At 47.9% G+C, this 22,643-nt stretch overlaps 1 protein-coding gene across 1 annotated transcript; it reads left to right on the forward strand.

Annotated features, from left to right (window-relative positions):
- The first annotated feature begins 7,072 nt into the window (after positions 1 to 7,072).
- Positions 7,073 to 16,031, forward strand: LOC120707946 (respiratory burst oxidase homolog protein A-like). The gene is made up of 14 exons (XM_039993008.1): positions 7,073 to 7,938; positions 8,025 to 8,184; positions 8,335 to 8,383; positions 9,575 to 9,688; positions 11,962 to 12,384; positions 13,052 to 13,435; positions 13,601 to 13,696; positions 13,775 to 13,890; positions 14,034 to 14,201; positions 14,322 to 14,481; positions 14,627 to 14,824; positions 14,935 to 15,063; positions 15,220 to 15,298; positions 15,666 to 16,031. Exons 1-14 carry the CDS (start codon positions 7,272 to 7,274, stop codon positions 15,773 to 15,775), a joined length of 2,853 nt encoding a protein of 950 aa, XP_039848942.1. The 5' UTR covers positions 7,073 to 7,271; the 3' UTR covers positions 15,776 to 16,031.
- The last annotated feature ends 6,612 nt before the right edge of the window (positions 16,032 to 22,643 follow it).

Genomic DNA, 22,643 nt, shown 5'->3' on the forward strand with positions numbered 1-22,643 from the left:
GGTCTCCTCTGGCCGCGGGGGGATCCACGCCGACCGCTCCGAGTTGACGTTCACCGGCAGCAGCCTCGGTGGCGGTGGACTTCCCCCACGACAACGGTTCCTGGACATCCGACATCGCTTCGAACCGATGGGGGTGCGGGAAGGCAAGCTTTACGGCGGCTAAGGTGCACTTTTGCTCTCTACTTCTTCCTCCCTCGCTCTCGGCTCTGGGCTCAGGATGCAGGGGAGGCGGAAAGGGCAGGGGAGACGAAGGCAAAATGGCCAGGTGAGCCCAGACAATCCCCCCTTCCTCGTTTTTATTCATCAAAACGGGAGGATTCGCCGCCGTGGCCTGAATCCGCCGCATTCAATGCGGTAGATTTTGCCATCACTGACGGCTGGGCCCAACGACCATGGAGTCTCCCACGCACACACTTGGCAATAATTACGGCGCGGCAACCGATAGGCGCGGCGCAACTGTAGCACTGTACTATCCGTCAGCCGCCGCCCACGCCTCTTCGCCAACCTAAGGCAGACGCCTGAAAAGGTGCGCCCGCACTGCACCGCACGTACTGGGCCACGTCGCCCACGACCAGCGAAAGACCTGTGTGCACGACCTGCGACTCCGCGCCGTTTTCGAACCATGACGGAATGTTCCTTTAGGGGGTTCTTCACCCTCGAAGGAACCTCATTCCGAGGCCTTACTGATCAGGGGTTCGAAGCCTGGCCCGTCGAGGGTTTGACAGGCGCCCCAGATCACCAGAGTCAGGGACTGCATGGATGTGCCGTATAAGCTACCCTCGAACGCGGAGTTCGAGAAATCCTACGCAGTGTTCAAGGCCAGTCGAGAGTGCCTAGCTGGGGGATCCCATCGAGGGAGAGCATCGAGCCCTCGGACCCTATCGAATGGGTCCGAGCCCCGCATAGCGAACCTTTGCGAGCGCTTTATGTGACATGTCCACGGACCACTAGCCGACCCTTGTCGAACGGGGCACGGACGTCCACTTGAACTACCCGATAACAGCTCACTGAAGTAGCCATAGCTCGTGGCCCGGGCATGGGTAGCATGGTGCGCTTCACCCCTCCTCCCTGCGGAAGGGCGACGAGGGCCGTAATAAAAGTCGAGGGTTCCTCGAACGCCTTTACGCAGGGCGGGGCTCGGGGGCTCCTCGCACACCGCGGCTCAGGCCGCACCCTCGAATGGATCGATGACCATCGATTATGAAGTTCCATGTGTTTAACCAAAACACCCACTCTTGACGTGCGCCTGCCAGATGGTTCAGCTAGACACTGGGTCGCTGTGCCAGCACGAAAAACGCCGAGGCCGGCTGAAAGGAGTGCCGATGCCGGCTGAAAAAGATGCTGGACGGCCACCTCAGTGAAGCAACCAAGCAGGACGACGTTTATAGCCCTTGGACGAGTGCAAACACTCCTCCAAGGACTCGGGGGCTACACCCGTGGGTGCGCTGACGCGCCCCTACGGAGGAAACTTCACACATTCGAGGACCAAAATCCCCTGCAGGGGTGGTGCCCACCATACACTTTCGGTCGTCCTCTTCGCGAAGGAGACTTCATTGCTCTTTAGAAACAAAGATTACAAAGGGCTACCGGCTCGAAGCCGTCGAAAAGTACAAACACATTGCCACCTGCGTGGCAATTTTCCCTGTCTTGGGGAGGAGTGAGCGCCGATGAAGAGCACTAAGTCCTTGGCCGACATCATGACTAGGCTGCTCGGGCTTGCGAGGAGCAGCTCCTAGACCACACAGGTCCGGCGGGATGCCCTCCTCGCAAGCTTTCTTCTAGCGTCGCCTCCACCGAAGACCTTGCGGGGGGTCAAGCTGGCGGACAGCACCCTCTGCCCCATCTCCCCGGGATCGACATTGTCGCCAAGCGGGACGATGCGAAGAACGGCCACCAAACCTGGCGCCGACGCTGTGGTCAGGCATCTCAACGCCCCTTCAGGCTGAGGGACATCGCAGAAGCAGGACCCCTCGGGCCCAGTGTTCATCTGCTAATCCCACTGAAGCCGAGGGATGGTGAGCACGCCCTCTCCAGCATTCTTCTAGCACCAAAGCCTAAAGAAGCCAGGCCACCCCGTCCGGGGGATGACCGTGAAAGGCAGAAGGAGACATTACTAGACTTAGGCGATGCTAGAAGTAAGAGCAGGGAAGTTGGAAAGGAAAGGGAGTCCCACGATCCCTATTTATAGCCGCATCGGGCGCCAAGCTTTAAACCTATCGCAAGGGGAAGGCTCGGACCGCCCATGATGGTGCGACACCCCACGAGCAAAAGATGCCCTCGATTACCATGCCGAGACGTGACCAAACAACACAAAGCCGAGCCCCTGGACGCTGAGCAGCCCAACATCGGCGCTGGCCGACCACCCTCGAACGGTGTGTCGTAAGGCGACCAGGGAAAGCAGGGCTAAGGCCTTGAACGCGGGATAGCACGGCAATAGCACCAGCTGCAGGGCAGTAGGCGCCATCATGGCCCTGGCCTGCTCAGCGCTGACGCGACTCGCCACTCGAATAAGACAAGAAGGCGCGCGCGCCTCGGAGCACTTCTTCCAGGCACACTACCTCGACCGACGAGTTGTCGCATCCACTAGGCCAGCATCCGGATGCATCTGGCAGAAGCGCAACACCGATCGATCACATCATGGGGTAAAATCGCCGAAGTACCCTTTGGCCGAATCCCCTGACTCGACCAAAGGCTCGGGGGCTACTGTCGGGTACCATGATTAGGGGCACCCTAATCAGGGGACTAAAATCGCCCTAAAAACACAAACACATGCTGGGCAACCGGGCCCACGAAGCCCTACAGCTTCCTTCCAAGCTGGAAGAAAGAAAAGGACTCAAAGAAGCCCAACACGCAGTCCACGTACTCAGTGCGGCCCGTCCGCACCCCCCTCAAACCCGCAGGATGATCTCCGCCTCGCTCGAGGGCTCCCCGCCGAAGCCCTCGACCGCGCCCCGCGCCTCCGCCTCGCTCGAGGGTAGCGAGCCTGCCCTCGAGAAAGCGGATCGTCTACGCCCTAAGGAGCTGAGCAGCCGGACCCCTGGGGTCCGACCCCATCTCACCGGACCAACGGTCCCGGACCCGCTTCCCGCTCGGGGACGGGTCCGGTGTCACCACGAGTCCGAGAGGTGGAAATGCTCAGCACCTATGGCCATGGACTCGGACCCCAGCAGATGGGTCCGGGACCTCCACATGCCACCCGGACTCCCGTGAGCTCTCGGCTCAGCTAGCTGCTCGGAAGGGGTTCGAAACCGCCATGTGTCACGCAGACGCAGGCGCGGGCACAAGCCTACCGCTGGAAGCTCCCTCACCCACCCGTATTAAGTGTGAGTGGTTGAGGTGTGCTCTTCTGCCACTGGGCAAGGCCACCCCTCGGCAGAAAGGACAAACGGCCCTTCCGCTCACCCGCCCGCCGTACGAAGGCATTAAATGCCAACCACTCCTCCACAGCGCCCGGGTCAGACGACATCAGGCCGCCATTCCCCACAGTGGCTGTGACTGGAGTCCCATCCGCCAACTCCTGTCACTGCTCCTCGGCGCTGTGACGACACTGTGGGAACCTGCGATGCAGTGCAAGACGTGCTCGGCATTGCTCCAACCACTATGCTGCCAACTCCCCATGCCTCCTTCATGCTTTCCCTTCCGCGGAACCCCAGAACGGCATGGGCACGACTCTCGAAAGCGACTCCGGCCTTGACCAGGACAAGACCCTGGCCTACAGGACCCTCGGAATGACGCCTCGCCGCCCGCTGGAGCCGCCAGGATGCCGGCGTGATCTCCGCAAGACCAAGGACGATGCCCAGGATGACAGCCACGCCCGGCGCCATACCCCACCGTGTACTTCCCACAGTGCTCGACCACTGCACCCCCGCGATTCGGGGAAAAGATGACGACTTTCATGACCCCCTGTGCATGTACATCGTCCCTCCTTGTGTTTATAAAAGGAGGAGGCGGGCGTTCCCTTAGGGGGGTCGGCCCATTCGGTAGGACACAATGCTTCGCACTACTAGTAGAGCACACACGCTCATTTGAACCCCGATATTGGCACTCACCTCAATCAACTCCTCCTCTAGCAGAGACTTGGGAGCTTCCCTCCCTCTCTCGCCTCGCCTGTACCCCCTACTACAGGCACCCCCCGGTGAAAGATAATACAGTGCCCTCGCATACCCCTTTGCTGGACGTACGGCCCCGCGTCCGGAACCAGGACAAACCCGTGTGTTACTGTATTGCCTCTTGCATCAACATCTGGGACGGGGAACACGCAGCATCATCACTGGTTGGGTCCGGACCACCGGGTCAGGGCACCGACAATCTTGAAGCCATATAACAAGGTTGATAAGCTGCATTGATGTGAGGAAATTTAGAATTATTTGAAGCTGCATTGTATGTGAGCAAAAATATATGAATATGAAACTAACAAGTGAAACTTACAACGTTAGGAATTGATCCGCGCGTTTGATCACCCAGTGGCAAAGCCAACCTCTTGATGGAAGTGTATGCCTGGCTGCTGAGCATCAACATCGTCCATAAGTGCACGACCACCGCCACGACCCTACCATGATCGCCACCATGGAACATCTAACAGTACTCACATTGAGTAAATATGAATAACGAAATTCATAGTGTAACAAAAGTTCACTAATTCATGTACTCGCATTCTCATTCAAATGGAAAAAGTTCTAGTCATATTCTCTTACCCTAAGCCTAACCCTAACCCTACAGGTTCTAACCCAAACCCAAACCCTAACCCTAACCCTAACCCTAACCGTAACCGTTCTAACCCTAAGCCTAAACCTAAGCCTAACCCTAGGAGAAGGCAATGGCACCTACCATGTGGCTTGGAGAGGAACGAGGGTGGCGCTGTGACGAGTCGTGGCCGAGGAGAGCTGGTGGCGGTGTCGACGGCGCGGGTCCTCCTCGGCGAGCTCCAGTCGTTGCGGCGGCGATGGAGGAGGTGGCAGCGGCGGATCCCGGTGTTGGTGGAGGAGAAGGCGGCGGCGGATCCCGACGTCGGTGGAGGACGCTGCGGCGGCGGATCCCGACGAGGAGGAGGAAAGGAGGAGGAAGAGGAGGTGCCGGCGGAGGCGGATCCCGGCGTCAGTGGAGGACGCTGCGGCAGCGGATCCCGGCGAGGAGGAGGAAGAGGAGGTGCCGGCGAGGAGGCGGCGGCAGCGGCGGCAGCGAGGAGGAGGGAGCGGAGGGGGAGGTGGCAGCGGCTGCGAGGAGCAGGAGAGAGCGGAGGGGGAGGTGGCGGCGGCTGCGAGGAGGAGGGAGCGGAGGGGAAGGTGGCGCGGAGGGGCTGCGGCGGCGGCGAGGAGGAGGGCTGCGACGAGGAGAAGGAGGTGCGGCTGCACATATATAGGGCCGGTTTGTAGGGGCGGGTGGCAGCCCGGCCTGCCCCAACAAATATTTTTTCAAATTATTCAGAAAATTGGATTAATACAAAAAATAGTAAAACACATTATAAAATTATAAAATTTTTACCATAGGAAAAAATAAGATATGTGTAACATAAGAAAAATATCAAAATCATATTCCATTGCATATAATGAATAAATGTTTTCAAACAACAATGTCTACCTATGTCACACTACTATGTCATACAACTTAAAGCTAACTTTGTGTTTTCAATATACTTTAACGCTAAACGTGTTGAATTGTAGTTTTCATATTTTTGTGCAATTCTACATGACAATACATGCTTATGGTAAAAATTACACGTTGTTTTGAAGTATTTTACATCCCCATTTGAAATAAATGAATTTTTCAAATAAATTGAGAAATCATTTTTAGGGGTGGCTCACCCCCTCCGCCGCCCCTGAAAATGAGAGCATTTTCAGGGGCGGATGGGGTGAGCCGCCCCCCTAAAAATGATTGTTTGTAGGGGCGGCTGACCCTCCACCCGCCTCTAAAAATAGCACTCATTTTCAGGGGCAGCAGAGGGGGTCAGCTGTCCCTACAGATGCCATCTCTATGGGCAGACTATTTCTACAGTACCCTCGTTCTATTTATAGGAACGTGTGATTTTTTGGTCCGCCCCTAAAAAAACGAGACGTTGCTACAAATCATTTTTTTAGTAGTGTGGACGTCCATATATGGACCGAGGCGTCTTCACGGAAACGTTGTGATAAACTTTACATCCAGGTTCATGTCGAGCTACAGTATTGATCAAGCTATTATTAATTACGTAGAAAAATACTTCACCACCTAATAGGTTATTTAGATAATTTTACACGATTCGGGGTGCTCAGTACACGATTTCGTAGCTCAAGGAGTTGGCTAGAGAAAACCCAATACCCAAGGGTTTATGTAGACTTATTACTTAGGACTATAAATTTATGGGCTCGGTCATGGGATTCGACTTGCAACATGTTGAACTAGTACTTATTTAGCATGCATGATACTACAATATAATGGAAGTGGTTTAAACACATTGTGGAAATAAATCACTGTCATATTGCTGCCTTGTGTTGCGTAAGATCTCAAGATTTTATATGAACGGGCCAACGAGGTGAACCAAAGATTATATAAAAAGAACGAGGTGTGCCAAGGCTAATTTCAGTGCAAGTTTCAAAGATGTTTCATGCACATTAAATGAGATGCCACATAGGAAAAAATGATGACATGACAAAAAATTTATTAAGAAAGAAGGAATAAGTTTTATCTAGATGAAACTTGGATTACACTATTTTCAAGACTATGAAACATGATGAAACTAACATTGGGCTAGAGAGTTTCATCTTCTCTGATTTCACCCAAACATGTTCATTGTAATTAAATGCAATAACTCGTCTATGAAATTGTGAAATGAAACTATGCGTTGGGAGGCATCATTTTATCCATAGTTTTAAAAGTCTTTTGATAATGTGTCACTCTTGATATCGTGTATTGAAATTTTGAACTGAAATTGGCCTAAAGTGTAAAATGGACCAAGTCATTTTGTGAAGCACGGGAACGGGCTGCTCTTTCCCTACGAGTCTGCGCAAGGCTAATCGCCAGATGGCCGTACTACCGGTAGTAGTTCAGTGGGTGGAGTACAAAGCTTGTGCGTGGGCCGGCCCGCCCCGCCGGTGCTCGCCTCCTCATATATGCCCCTCCCGTTGCGCTTCCTCTTTCGTCGGCTCGGCTCCCGCTCGGACGCGTCGCGAGATTCCAAAGCCACCCCTGCCCAAATCCACCCGTCCAGCCGTCGCCGAGCGCGTCTCGTCCGCGAAGCGAGCAGTGGACCTGTTCCGGGAGCCGCGCTGGAAAGCGGCTCCTGATTCGGCCCGGCGATGAGGGGCGGCGCCGCCCCCGCCGCGGCGGGCGCGGGCCACCACCAGCGATGGAGCGCCTCGGCGGGGACGACGCCGCGGTCGCTCAGCACGGGCTCCTCGCCGCGGGGCTCCGACCGCAGCTCCGACGACGGGGAGGAGCTGGTCGAGGTCACGCTCGACCTGCAGGAGGACGACACCATTATCCTGCGGAGCGTCGAGCCGGCCGCGGCGGCGGCCGGGGCGTCCAGGCTGCCGCTGGGCGCGCGCGGGGACCATGCGGGCGGCGGCGGCGCGTCGTCGTCCTCGCGCTCGCGGTCGCCGTCGATCAGGCGGACCTCGTCGCACCGGCTGCTACAGTTCTCGCAGGAGCTCAAGGCGGAGGCCATGTCCATCGCGCGCCAGTTCTCGCAGGACCTCACCAAGCGCTTCGGCCGCACCCACAGCCGCGCCGAAAGCCAGGGGCAGCAGCCGACGTCCGGCATCGAGTCTGCCCTCGCCGCACGGGCCGCGAGGCGGCAGCGCGCGCAGCTCGACCGCACGCGCTCCGGCGCGCACAAGGCGCTCCGCGGCCTCCGCTTCATCAGCAGCAACAAGGCCAACAACGCATGGATGGAGGTGCAGGCCAACTTCGACCGCCTCGCCTGCGACGGCTTCCTCTCCCGCGCCGACTTCGCGGAATGCATAGGTACCGACACGCCGCGAGGCCTTCCCTCGGCTCGCCCTCCATTTCTCTTCCCCAGCCGTTGAAATATTGGCGAGGTGCGCGTGCAGGGATGACGGAATCGAGGGAGTTCGCGCTCGAGCTGTTCGACACATTGAGCCGGCGGCGGCAGATGCAGGTCGACAAAATCAACAAGGAAGAGCTGCGCGAGATCTGGCAGCAGATCACGGATAACAGCTTCGACTCCCGCCTCCAGATCTTTTTTGACATGTAAACCACCTCGCAGCCATGCTCACCATTACTCCACTCCTAGCTTACCTAGCTTCTATTTTTTTAATTTTTCTGGTTAATGTTATTAGAAGAACAGCGCCACCAATAATAGTATCGATTTTCTCACTTTTTTTTGGTTGCTTCAATCAGGGTGGATAAGAACGCGGACGGTCGGATCGGAGAGGAGGAGGTGAAAGAGGTAAGGGCCCGTTTAGTTCCCAAAAATTTTCACCTCGAAATTTGTGCATCTCCTTTTGAACACGTGTATGGAATACTAAATGTAGTTAAACAACAAAACTAATTGCACAGTTTGGATGTATACGGCGAGATGAATTTTTTGAGCCTAATTAGTGCATGATTAGTCATAAGTGCTATAGTAACCCACTTGTGCTAATGATGCGGTCAAAGGTCTCAAAAGATTCGTCTCGTGGTTTTCAGGTGAGTTCTGAAATTAGTTTTTTAATTAGTGTCCAAAAAATCCTTCCGATATCTGATCAAACTGTTGATTTGATAATCAAAATTTTTTGGTTTGGGAAACTAAACGCGCCCTAAGCAACAAACATACTGTCTGTGCTTGGAGTTGGTGGTCGTGCAGTACGAGCAGTTTCTTTCCGTTTTCTTTCTCCCTTTTCGAGTTTGCTATTTGGGGACGTCAAAATCGGATTACTTATTTGGCGCCCTTTGACGGCAAGACTTTTTATATTTGGCCCATTGAGCTGTCTAATTCCAAGCCCCTGCCACGATCATATCTGCTCCTGTTCTTCTAATAGGTAGCACATCCATGTCGCAGACCTCACGGATCAGTATTGTTTCTTAATTATGGTTTTGTTGAGGAGAAACCTTAGTAACCAGTGAAAATCCGACAAGATGGGGTTCTGGAGGAAATGTTCATAGGGGAAGGAAGGGAGTACGCCGAAAGTATTGTCATCTAATCGTAGCCGGTGAGCGAAACCGGCATGGAAAGCATCACGCCATTACCCACTCCTACCTGCCAGTTTTGGGACACTCCTTTCCCCCGTCCGCCTTCAGGAAAGGGGCACCTTTCTTTCTAGAACGTGTGTGGGCATTCCGGTAATTTTCAGCAGATGGGAGTCTGCAGTCCAGAGCGGCAGTAGGTGAGGGGCATTTTCGCCACGCCAACTAATCGTTTTTCTCTGAGCCGCTGAAACAATGCGTTGAAAGGTGACTTGGTGAGGTAAGTTGCTTTTGGATTGGAAGCTTGTGTACGTTCCTTTCACAGTCGTCACTGTGTAAGGAATTGAGTCAGCCATCTTGGTCGTTGTGGGTTACTTTCTAGTGGTTTGGTAAAATGTGAGATCATGGTCGTTGTACTAACTTATGTTTCCCTACTGGAAAAAAAAAACTTGTGTTTTCCTTTCTACCATTCCAGATTATCATGTTAAGCGCATCTGCCAACAAGTTGTCCAGGCTTAAGGAACAAGCTGAAGAGTACGCTGCCCTGATCATGGAAGAGCTTGATCCCGAAGGACTTGGCTACATTGAGGTAAGCTTACTATTTTCGCGTATGTGCAATGTAACAATTTGACCCCATGACCACATGTTTAATGTCAACAACAGTGATGACAAAATAGCACATCTTAGCTGAAAGGAAGTGTTAGTAACTTAGTACTTTGGTTAGGGTCATGGAGAAGACTGCAATTTGGATACACACTAGACTTCATAGTGGTTGACCGGGGTTGTTTCTTATGACAAAGGTAGTGGATCAGTACCAGTATAGGATTATAAAATGTTGGTATTCATATATATTTAAGTTTTCTGTCAGGTTGCTTGGTGATGGGTGCCCTTCAACCAGACGAAGAGCCTACCCATTACTGTGGTAGCAATAAAATTTTGCCCCGGGCTGCGTTGAGACTCGAGTAACATGCAAGGAATGCACTATTCATAATAAAAAATACTGAAGACTGGCTATAAAAACCTCTTTCCCATCATCATTTAAATGAAGTTGGTGAGAAGCTGTGGACCAGCTCGCATGCATTTCTTATGCGTCATTGATCTGCCGAGTTTAATGTCATCCTTGCCGCTCACAGTTCACATCTGTCCCACCACGTCCTCATAGCTATTGACCCTCCTTTTTTTTCCTTTGGAAGGGCGTTGTCACTGCCTGAGCATACATGAAATGATGATACTACAATCCAAAGGAAACGTCAAAATAATTAGTCAGGGCTCCATGATTCTTTCACACACTGCCAATGCACAAGGTTAGGCACGCTGATTTCAGAAGATTAGCAACCGCAGACTGGCTAGTTAACACCGTGTTCGGCAGGCTGGAGCTGGAGGCTGAAGGTGGAGTAGTGTGAGAGAAAAACACTGTTACCTGGCTGGTGGCTGGAGGCTGGAGCTGGAGTAATGTGAGAGAGAGTTACTGTAGCACTGGAGGCTCAATCCACCAGCCGAAGAACAGGGTGTATAGTATGGGGTGTTTTGCTGCGCCATGATGCTCCGCTGGCCTTGTAGCGGTCATGTTGCGTGTCATATCAGACCCTATTCGTAGGGGGCAGGGGTAGACCAGCTCATGCCATGCTTTGTACCAGGAGATTCAAGTCCAACTCCCACTTTTCTGGACATAATTATTACACGGGCATCGCAAAAACTTTGGATAATAGCACGGTCACACGAGCCATTTGTAGCACCAGATGCTATTAGAAGTTCAAACCAGTGACGACTACTCTGCAGTTTCAGCAGGGTGATATGTTTCTGTGCAACTTGTTCATTATTGACGTGTAACTTTAACTCGTCTTGCATTTTTTTTTCCAAGTAGCACAGAAGTCAGAAATTTGCTACCTTGATGTCGCAAATCTGTCATAATGTGAGAGAGCACAAAATACACAGGATAAAGTTGCTCTCATATTCTATCACTGAGTGAGCGGCCATTTGGTAGCTATATGAAGAGAGTAGTCACTTCAATTTGAGATAGGATCAAATCATATTCCTTTGTAGGGTGATGAATTCCTAGCTACAGAGAATATATCTTTGATATTTAGTTGTTTCCAATATTGACACAAGACATGTCACTGCTAGCAAATCTAATTTTGAAGTTCCTCAAATCCAATAATGTTACAATAATGCTGTGTAGATTAGTTAAAATTTTGTTCTAATAGTTGTGGAACAAACCCCTTTCCTCGACGTATGCTGCATTGGTTCCTATTGCATACTAGGACATCTTACTTTATGCTAGTTATAAAGTTTCTTTCTGTGAATGTCATAATAACAATTTTCGTTGATGTGGCATACTAATATATTCCTACAGTAAGCAAATTTTAAATTTTTGCTGAGAAAATTTTTATTTTTTGGTGTTTATCAAGGAATTACCCTTAATAATCTGCATAGATACTTTTTCATACTTGTGCGTTTGCTTCAATTTGCAGAATTATTCAAACTATATGTGTGCGTGATCTTTTGGGCTGCATTATGGATGCGCTTTGTGCACACAAATCTTCTTTCTCTTGAGCGCAAATTGCTCAGCTGATGAGAGGAGCTTATTTTGTATAATTGTATTATAATAAAACACTGCATTTTAACTTGTACTTATGCCAGCCTTGGTCATCTCCAGATGTGCGCTTAGCTAGTGTGCCTATCAGTTTCTATTTACAAACGTGCATTCCTTCTTTTTAACTTGTATGAAACAATGACCTATTATTCATTCATAGGACAAATAGTATTTTTATTGATCTAACATTCTAACCTGTTATTGGCAAAGTAACTTTTGGAATTAATAACTAGTTCTAAAGAATATGCTGCTTGTTGTTGGTTTTGCAGCTGTGGCAATTGGAGACACTTCTTTTGCAGAAGGATACCTACATGAACTACAGTCAGGCGCTAAGTTACACAAGCCAAGCGCTAAGCCAGAACCTAGCAGGCTTAAGGACAAAGAGTCCAATTCGCAAATTAAGAACCACATTGAGTTACTACTTGGAGGATAATTGGAAACGCCTGTGGGTGCTTGCATTGTGGATTGGGATAATGGCCGGACTGTTCACTTGGAAGTTCATGCAGTATCGCAACAGGTATGTGTTTAATGTGATGGGCTACTGCGTGACAACTGCAAAAGGTGCTGCTGAAACCCTGAAGCTGAACATGGCAATTATCCTCCTACCAGTCTGCCGCAACACCATTACTTGGTTGAGAAATACAAGGGCTGCACGGGCATTACCATTTGATGATAATATAAATTTCCACAAGGTTAGCATTAGTTTATCATCGCCTCTTCTTATCCATATAGTTGTAGAGTTTCACAGTAGTGTGATCTTTGTACCTGAATGAATTAATTTAGGCCCAAAAGGATGTGGTGCACATTTGCATGATCTGTGCATGTAGATGTAGGCTCTTCAACATTATTTTCATGTGCTTATCCTTATTTCTCCAAAAAACGAACTATGCCTCAGCGAAGTTGAATGTAGAATTGTTTTTACCCTTCTGTTCATTATGTGTACTTATTGTACCAATGCATTGTGTGCCAAATTAATTATCCAGTTGATTGAGAAAAATGGAAAGAAAACATATTCAGTTTACTAAACTCTATTAAAGTATTTTGATGATTGAATTATAAGCAGGGCATAGCAAGTACCCAAAAAGCATAAAACACATTGTCCACCTGCTGGAATAGGTCGGCATTCTGTGGTGCATCCTATCTGTACAGAAACAAACTTCAAACAGACACCGTATAGGATTTCCTCTTTTTTGCATCGACCAAGAATAACTTTATTATTTTAGCTGTGGTAGAAGGGAGCCTATACTTAACAGTTGCATGGAGAGTTACTCACTAGATGCAACATATGAATATTGTTACTAAGTTGACCAGCTGAGAAAACTAACAATAAGTTTTTCCTTTTTATGTTCTAATGGGCAGACTATTGCAGCGGCAATTGTTGTTGGTATAATCCTCCACGCAGGGAACCATCTTGTATGTGATTTTCCACGGCTTATAAAGTCGTCAAATGAGAAGTATGCTCCTCTGGGCCAGTATTTTGGGGAAACAAAGCCATCATATTTTGCATTGGTCAAAGGAGTGGAGGGCATCACCGGTGTAATTATGGTTATCTGCATGGTTATAGCTTTCACTTTAGCAACACGGTGGTTCCGCCGAAGCTTGGTGAAGCTTCCAAAACCATTTGACAAACTGACTGGCTTTAATGCCTTCTGGTACTCTCATCACTTGTTCATTATTGTGTATCTGGCGCTCATTGTTCATGGCCAGTGCCTGTACCTCATTCATGTCTGGTACAGAAAAACGGTGAGATTTTATTATTTGTTTTCATTCTCTGGACACATCAACAACAACAACAACAACAACAACAACAAGCCTTTTTTCCCAAGCAAGTTGGGGTAGGCTATTCTCTGGACACATGAAAAATTAAATTTTTTGTCCTGAGGTTCTTGTATTTTTATTTTGATGCAGACATGGATGTATCTGGCGGTGCCTGTTTGCTTGTATGTAGGGGAGAGGGTGCTGAGGTTCTTCAGGTCTGGCAGTTATTCTGTCAGGTTATTGAAGGTCAATAAAAAAGACACAAGAAACTTGAGCATTCATTATGTGTGCAGCTACTAATCCAGTAATTTTTAACCCTTTCAGGTGGCCATATATCCTGGTAATGTCTTGACACTGCAAATGTCCAAGCCTCCTGCTTTCCGGTACAAGAGTGGGCAATATATGTTTGTTCAATGTCCAGCAGTGTCACCCTTTGAATGGTAATTGGTACTTGCAGCACTAAATTTTGATTGAAACACACCATTGCTAGTACTGTACCAAATTTCATGAATGCTTCACATATCCTTAAAATGTAGTCTTGATGCAACCCATTGCATGCTGAGCATTTCCTTTCTCTTCACAGGCATCCTTTCTCAATTACTTCAGCGCCCGGAGATGATTATCTCAGCATTCACGTTAGACAACTTGGTGACTGGACACGAGAGCTCAAGAGGGTATTTGCAGCAGCTTGCGAACCCCCAGTGGGTGGTAAAAGTGGCCTTCTTAGAGCAGACGAGACAACCAAGAAAACGTATGAGCCCCCAATCCCCATCCCCACCCCTCTAGCAGCATCATTGATAGGATTGATTTTGTGCACTATAGATCCTTAACAAACTACAGGTTATAATATTTGTCTTTTTTGACAATGCAGCTTACCAAAGCTTCTGATTGATGGACCTTATGGCTCTCCTGCTCAGGATTACAGCAAGTATGATGTTCTTCTACTTGTTGGATTAGGAATTGGTGCAACTCCTTTTATCAGCATATTGAAAGATCTGCTTAACAATATCATCAAAATGGAGGAAGATGAGGTAAAATTACTATTTTCCATATCTTCACTTATCACCCTCCTGATCTCATTAGTGAAATAACAGATTACATCCGAGCAGTCTTTTTTCTGTAGTATTTTTGCATTTTTCTGACAATAATTCTTTGTGTGTCCATGTGTGTTGGCAGGATGCTTCCACTGATCTTTATCCACCAGTTGGTCCAAATAAGCCGCACATTGATCTGGGCACACTTATGACAGTTACCTCAAAACCAAAGAGGGTTCTCAGGACCACAAATGCTTACTTTTATTGGGTTACGCGTGAGCAAGGTTCTTTCGATTGGTTCAAAGGAGTCATGAATGAGATTGCTGAATTGGACCAAAGGGTACATAGCACCAATTGACCACTTGTTTTTGAAGTTTTTTTTGTTCTCGTGAGAAATCTAATGTTCCCTTTCGTGAGTTTTACTTACTGTTTACCTTTGCTCCATTGTAGAATATCATTGAGATGCACAACTACCTCACGAGTGTTTATGAGGAAGGGGATGCTCGGTCAGTGCTCATCACCATGCTTCAAGCTCTGAACCATGCCAAGAATGGTGTTGACATTGTCTCTGGAACTAAAGTAAGTATTGATAGGACAACTAACTCCACTTAAGTCAAATATGTTGGAGTTTTGCCCCTGACATCTATTTGCATAAATGACTAAAATAGTGTACAATGACCTTTTAAGATATCAAGCTAATAGTCCCATCTCATCATCGATATGCTGATTTTGCAGGTCCGGACACACTTTGCAAGACCAAATTGGAAAAAGGTCCTATCTAAAATTGCCTCCAAGCATCCATATGCCAAGATAGGTTAGTCTACATACTACATTGTCTAGTTAAATTTCTCTCTTCTTTCATATAGTCATGCACATCCTTGTGAATGAGTTGTGTCCTTTATCAAAACTTCTATTTTGTTGTTTCATAAAAAGAAATTACTGCATAAATATGCAAATGCATCAACAATTTATAGACTAAAATCAAAATTTATTAAGGTTTTGGCCCACATGATTGAGCGAAGCAGTGAGAATAGACATCTCAAACTGATTTAGTATATATTTTCCATTATCAAAATTTATAGACTAATATAATGGCACGCAGATATCGTGTTTATTCTAGAAAAGAAAACACATTTGATACTGTGTATGCATTTGTAAAGAAAGAATTTGTTTGCACGCAGGTGTATTCTACTGTGGAGCTCCAGTTCTTGCACAAGAACTAAACAAACTGTGCCATGAATTCAATGGGAAAAGCACAACAAAATTCGAGTTCCACAAGGAGCATTTCTAAATTCAAGTAAATACTTGGTGGCGAACAAGGATAGATTATGCATGTGTACAGCATTTTTGTCTTGGTATATTCATCTGGACGAAGGACAGGAGAGGAGAGAGCAAAGTGGAGAAGCCACCATAAAGTGCTTTACAGCTGATGGGCTGTGCTTGTTTCCGGTGGCTGCTCCTAAGGCCGTAAACCCTGTAAACACAAAAAAAATCACATCGAATATTTTAACACATATATGGAATACTAAATGAAGTCTATTTATAAATTTTTTTTACATGGATGGCCTGTAAATCACATCGAATATTTTAACACATATATGGAATACTAAATGAAGTCTATTTATAAATTTTTTTTGCATGGATGGCCTGTAAATCGCGAGACGAATCTAATGAGCCTACTCAATCCATGATTTGCAACAGTGATGCTACAGTAACTATTTGTTAATTATGGATTAATTAGCATCATTAGATTCGTCTCGCGATTTACAAACTATCTGTGCAAAAAGTTTTGTAAATAGACTTCATTTAATACTTCAAATTAATAAGATTCTGTTCCAAAAAAATTTTATGCTCTATCTAAACACGCCTAAATAAATACATGTGTACAGTCACGGATGGTACATGTGACGTCCAATCGTGAATCGTCCATCTGCTAATTGGACCCCCAATGCCCAGTGGAACTGTGAGGAGTTCCCTTCCAGTTGGTCTCCAGTGTACAGAGCACACATGAAGAGGTTGGGGTCCTTTTAATTGTTGGGATTGCCGGTAGCGTGGTATAGGACATAGGAGGGATAACACTAGTCACAAGGCTATTTAATTGTATATTTTTCATGCAGCTGAGTGTCTGGCTAAGGCCAGAAGCACGAATTTTTTTTACATTTGTACTTGCATACAGAAAAAAAAGCAAAACAAAAAAGAGGTGAAAGGGAAAATAGTATACTCGATTTGAGTGCTGCTTAGTGTACAGTGTCATTTATTTCCTTTCTCAATTACAGGCTGGCAGCAACTGAACATGACCTCCATTCAGATGTTCTGACCAGGAACAAGGAAAACAGAGTGTCGTCTGAGTGCCCTGTTTTGCCTGTTTGCCCGTTACTGCAATCTTAGGGATACACAGATGCTGTACTGAAGGTTAACTTGAGCAAAATTTTCCTGCAACATTTTAAGCTGCTGGCCTGCTGGTGAATGTTAAACTGTCGCTGAGCTTACCTGCCATGCGTCATTGTAATTTGTAATACTGCCAAATGCAGGGCTTGGAGAACGAACGAACGGATGGTAGAGAGAGAGAGAGAGAGAGAGAGAGAGAGAGAGAGAGAGAGAGAGAGAGAGAGAGAGAGAGCGCATTTGTAGGAGTATCATTTACCGGTGGGCAGCGCTCGATCTCGTGCCGTGCTGCAGGCCCATTGCCTAATCGATGAACGAAACTGTAGGCTCCTCGCAGCCATCAGCCGAAAGCTAAATTTATGCAGGCCAAGGCAATAATGCAACAGTGACATCAACCGGTATTGGGAAGGATCAAATCAGACGCCGGTGCGTGTTAGCCTGGGAGGAGGAGTTCGATGGCAGTGGACGCGACGCGAGCGCGGGAGGACACGCGCATGTGGATCGGTGGACGCGCGCGCGCCTCTCTCTTTCACCTCGCGGACTCGCGTCGTTTCACCACTTTTTATCCGGCGGCCCCTGGCGCCGGACCGCGACGCCAGTGGATGGGTGCCGATGATTTTTAGCTCCATTTTCCTCCGCCGTTCGCTCGCTGCGTTTGACGACGGCCACGGCAGCCGGGCTCTGGCGTCACCGTAGCCGTGTGTACGTAACAGTTCTCACCAGATTTGTCTCCGATTTGTTTCGCCAAAACAATTCAAATGTCCTTGGATCTCATTGTATCAGATTTGGCTCCACTTCGCAAATTCTTGATGCTAGAAATATCTAGGTCCTATCAAGAATTAAGCTCTTATTGTTTATAAATAAGTCATGATTTCAAAGAGGAAGTTTGTACTGTCAAAAATACCATTTTCAGTGACATAGACGAAACGTCGCAGAAACTCATATGTGTTGTAATTTCGTGTTCTGTTCAATGATGAAGTTTCAAGACGCAAAACGTCATGAGAATTACTATTTCTATTAGTGCCAGCATGAGACCTAGTAGCCGATCGGGCGTGCCACCGCGCACCAGCAGCGGCGGGTTGGGCCCTCGAGGTCGTTGTGCGCGGCATCAAACAAGGTCAAGTACGACAGCCTCCCCAGCGACCTGGGGATGGAGCCATTGAGCTTAATGCAGACTAATGGTATATGGAGTTAGGTATTTGCAACGCGTACCACCAATGTGTTCCATAACAATTGCTCAAATATTATTTTGCTTTGGTAGTATCTTTTGGCAAAGTAAACAGCGAGCCAACACTACCCTCTTGGTGCTAAGTGCTAACACTACCCTCTTGGTGCTGACAATAACAATGCATAAGATTCTAGAAAAAATTGAAAAATATCAATAGAGACAAGTTGACAAGTCAAAAAATTTGCATAGTTGGATAAGGATGAAGAAAATTCTAGGGTTAGATATTTTGGAAAGAAGAGTGTGGAAGTTGCCACATGGCAACACCACAACTCTCATGAGCATCTATAACTCAGCTTGTTCGGTTGCCTGGTTGGGAGTGGCTGATTCACTATGGTGGTTGATTTTATGAGAGGCTATGTACTGTAGCGTCTGATACTGTAGCAACTGATTACTATAGCAGATACTTTCTGTAGAGACTCGAGTACACATAGTCACACATAATGTGTCTGTACTGTAGCACAATACTACTGTAGCTATAGTACCAGCCAGGGCTGGCTGTCCAGCAAACCGAACAGCCTGACTATCTTCTCCATCCCTCTTCTCATACCATAGTATAGAAAAATTTACAAGCAAAAAAGGCTGAGGCTCCTTTACATAAAATAGAATTATATTAAGTCATTCAACAACCTCTTCTCATATCATAGTAGAATAGAAAATTTTATAAGCAAAAAGGCTGAGGCTCCTCGGTAACAATTTACATAAAATAGAATAATATCAAGTCATTCAACAAATATAACTTACTAAATGCTAGCTCAATAACCTATAATTTCAATTTTCGTGTAGATAACAAATAGTATATAATATGATACCTAACTAAGTTTCTCACAAGGAAATCATCCCGTCCATGCTAACAATAACAATGCATAAGATTCTAGAAAAAAATTGAAAATATCAATAGAGACAAGTTGACAAGTTGAAAAATTTGCATAGTTGGATAAAGATGAAGAAAATCCTAGGGTTAGATATTTTGCAAAGAGTGAAAATTGCCACATGGCAACACCACAACTCTCATGAGCATCTATAACTCAGCTTGTTCGGTTGGCTGGTTGGGAGTGGCTGATTCACTATAACGGTTGATTTTGTGAGAGGCTGTGTACCGTAGCGGCTGATACTGTAGCAACTGATTACTATAGCAGATACTTTCTGTAGAGACTCGAGTACACGTAGTCTCACATAATGTGTCGGTACTGTAGCCACATTAATACTATAGCTCTCATACCAGCCAGGGCTGGCTGTCCAGCAAACCGAACGGGCTGACTATCTCTGTCGGTACCCTGTAACAGGGATACCCACTCTTACTGCGGGAAAGCAGGACCCGTGTAGTTATCCGTGACTGCACGCAAAGGACGGAGTAGCCAGGCCCCACGGGTCAGGCTCTTTCCTCACCAAGCCAATGGCCCCGGACCCGTCCTCCGCCGGGGTATGGGTCCGGAGACGCCACATGTCCCTAAGAAAGGGAAACTCCGAGCTGACAGCCGGGGCCTCGGACCCCCCATAGGGGTCCGGGACCTCCTGCCTCCATCCGGACCTCCCTTACCGCGTGGAGGTCCGGAGCCGCCACGTGGCCCGGAGGCACGGGCGCGGACTCGTGCGCAAGTCTTCTGCTGGAAGACTCGCGCACCCACAGCATTTAATGCAGATGGTTGAGGTGTGCTCTGTCGCCACAGCACGCGGGACAGCCTTTATCAGGCCTCACTGTGCACCGCGTATTACCAAGGTACACAGTGTAGCCGCCTGTGCCGCACCCGCGAAGAGCCCGTCTGCCGCATTAATTGGATACGACGGCACGGCACTTTTCCATCATGCCTCCTACGCCGCAAGCTACGCGGCCCGTTCAGCTACGTGGCAGGCAACGCCGCTAGCTATGCCTGGCGCCGCTCCGACAAGACAAGCGCCTGGACACGCCGGACGGAGGATTCCGGGAGCAGGCAATGGAATCCAGAAGAGGGATCTCCTTCGCCTGCGACGCCATGATTATGAACAGTACGTTAACTTGTACTGCATCGTTGGGCCCACCTGTCGGGGTCCCAACGGCCATGTATGCGCCCCCTTTGAGATATAAAAGGGGGGCGCTCGCTGTACAGAGGGGAGCTCTCCAGACACACACAAGCTCTTGCGAACTCTCTCGAGGCAAGGCAATACAACAAACAGTGGACGTAGGTATTACGCTCCGGCGGCCCGAACCACTCTAATCCCGCTGTGTTCATCGTGTTCTTGAGCGAGATCGAACTAGGACTAGCTAACCCCTGAGTACACACCCTCTGGGCTTAGGCGGGTGCCTTCCGCCACCCGGCTGTGGTTTGCAGCACCACGACAATCTCCTCCATCCCTCTTCTCATACCTTAGTAGAATAGAAAATTTTACAAGCAAAAAAGCTAAGGCTACTTTACATAAAATAGAATGATATCAAGTCATTCAACAAACTCTTCTCATACCATAGTAGAATAGAAAATTTTACAAGCAAAAAGGCTGAGGCTCCTCGGTAATATGATATCAAGTCATTCAACAAATATAACTTACTAAATGCTAGCTCAATAACCTATAATTTCAATTTTTGCGTAGATAACAAATAGTTTGATTGTTGAATGATGACAACTTTATGAGAAAAGATATCACTAGAGGTCTTAGAGGTCCTATTGTTAAATGATGAGATAGATTGAGCTGCACCCACTCTCTGCTTGATAACATCCCATCCAGAAGTCACTCTCTGTATCATGCCATCCCATCCTTGCTTCAGACTCTGCTTCATTGTTTCCCATCTTGTGCTGATATCTGAATGCTTCACCTTCACCCTGTCCAAAGCAGCCATGCACCACATCTTTACTCTGTCAAGCCACGTCTTCACTCTGCTAAGCCAACCCCTTAGTGTATCAAAGACTACAGGGTCACCCCACACCCAAATCAAGACCATCAACACTGCAGTGCCAGAACTGAAGGCGACTCCCCATGTGTAGCCAATTGACTTTGAGATAGCAATTGTGAGCAGAACAATTGCTGCTGTTGATGTTGCTCGAGCAAGGTTAGCAGAAAGACTTCTCACCCAGTTGATTCCCACGGCAGTGGTGGAAGCCATCATCCCAACACCTACTCCTCCTGCACTGTTTGATGGTATCCCCCGATCCCAACATCATGAATACTGAACAAACCTTTAGTGTCCTTCCTTCACTGTTTGATGGTATCCCCCGATCCCATAACTTGAAAAATGCTTGAAATTATTTGAACAGCAAGGTTTATGTGATTCAACTCCCAATTGAAATACCGCTGAGAAAGAGGATTAGTTGGAGAAAGTGAATTACGCCTTAAGAGCAGGATGTTAGACCAGAAATAGTGGTGTGGAAACTTACATCATTCGGTACCGGAAGATGAGCAGCGGCTGCGGGAACAGGACCGTGGGGCGACAATGGTGGAGAGCTTCCAGTAGCAGGTTGTGCGCCTTGTTGGGATGAACCTGAACCACTTGACCTCTGCGGCAACAGCGACAGTGTCGGCGACGGCGGCGGAGCACTATGAGTAGGAGTAGTAGGTTGAGGTGGAGCAGCACTGGGGATGCCTGGGGGAGCACCGTGAGGAGTAGTGGGTTGAGGTGGAGCAGCGTTGGGGTTGCAGCTGCCGAGTGAGAACGCCACCATGAGGCGAGGGCGGCGAGGTGATGATGCCGGATCCTACCTGCACCAGAAGCACACCGGGCTGAAGATGATTGGGAAAGGGATCGAGTCAGAATCAATTGACTCTTGAAGGAATGCGCGGTAGAACGTACCAGCATTTTTGGTGGACGAATTGGGGATGGGGAAGGGATCGGCCTCCCCAGCAATGCGTGGCTCAGGGAGACGCCTCTTCGCGGAGTCGTGGACGACTTCTGGTGAGCGGGCGACGATGTCGCGGCAGAATCGAAATCCACCCTTCTTCCAGAACGGCTGGTGCAGCTTCCGCGCCCTCCCTCTCCAGAGAGAGAGGCTGCCGGGCAGGGCTGGGAGGCGGCACCGGTGTTTGGGACGACACAGGAAGAGGACGTGAGAGCATGGTTATCTACGAGGAAAAGTTCTATTTATGTCTCTAGATTGTGGGCCGAGTTTATGTTTCCATCCGGAACTCAAAAAATGGGTATTTTAGCTCAGACTTATGATACCAGACAAATGGCCTTCTTGACTAATTTTTCTTAGTGATTTTCCTCTTTTTATTTTATATTTATTTTGGATAAATTGTTGAGAAATTATAGTAAATTATAAAAAATCATAAAATGGGAAGTCCAATTTTATTGGATTCCACATGAGTAGATCTATGCGGTGAACATATAGTATGATATAATTTAATAAAAAAATTATTGTACATTTAGATATATCTACATTTTTCATAGTCGTATAATTTTTATGGTGGTCTAATAATTATATGATTGAACTGTAGTATAAATTTCATGCTCATTGGATCATGTGTGATTGAGTTATAGATTCTGGAGTTTAATTCCAAGCTATATTAGACTCTTCAGTTGCTCAAGCATACATGATCTAATGATTACCACACCGCAAGCATGTAATAGTTAGCCCACCAT

This window comes from Panicum virgatum, chromosome 5K (genome assembly GCF_016808335.1).
Source record: "Panicum virgatum strain AP13 chromosome 5K, P.virgatum_v5, whole genome shotgun sequence".
NCBI lineage: Eukaryota > Viridiplantae > Streptophyta > Magnoliopsida > Poales > Poaceae > Panicum > Panicum virgatum.

Excerpts from the sequence above, each read along its gene's own strand:
- LOC120707946 (XM_039993008.1), top strand. The coding sequence starts at position 7,272 with ATGAGGGGCGGCGCCGCCCCCGCCGCGGCGGGCGCGGGCCACCACCAG. Across the intron at positions 13,697-13,774 it reads ATTCTGTCAGGTTATTGAAG|GTGGCCATATATCCTGGTAA; the intron begins GTCAATAAAAAA and ends TAACCCTTTCAG. Across the intron at positions 14,482-14,626 it reads TCAAAATGGAGGAAGATGAG|GATGCTTCCACTGATCTTTA; the intron begins GTAAAATTACTA and ends GTGTGTTGGCAG.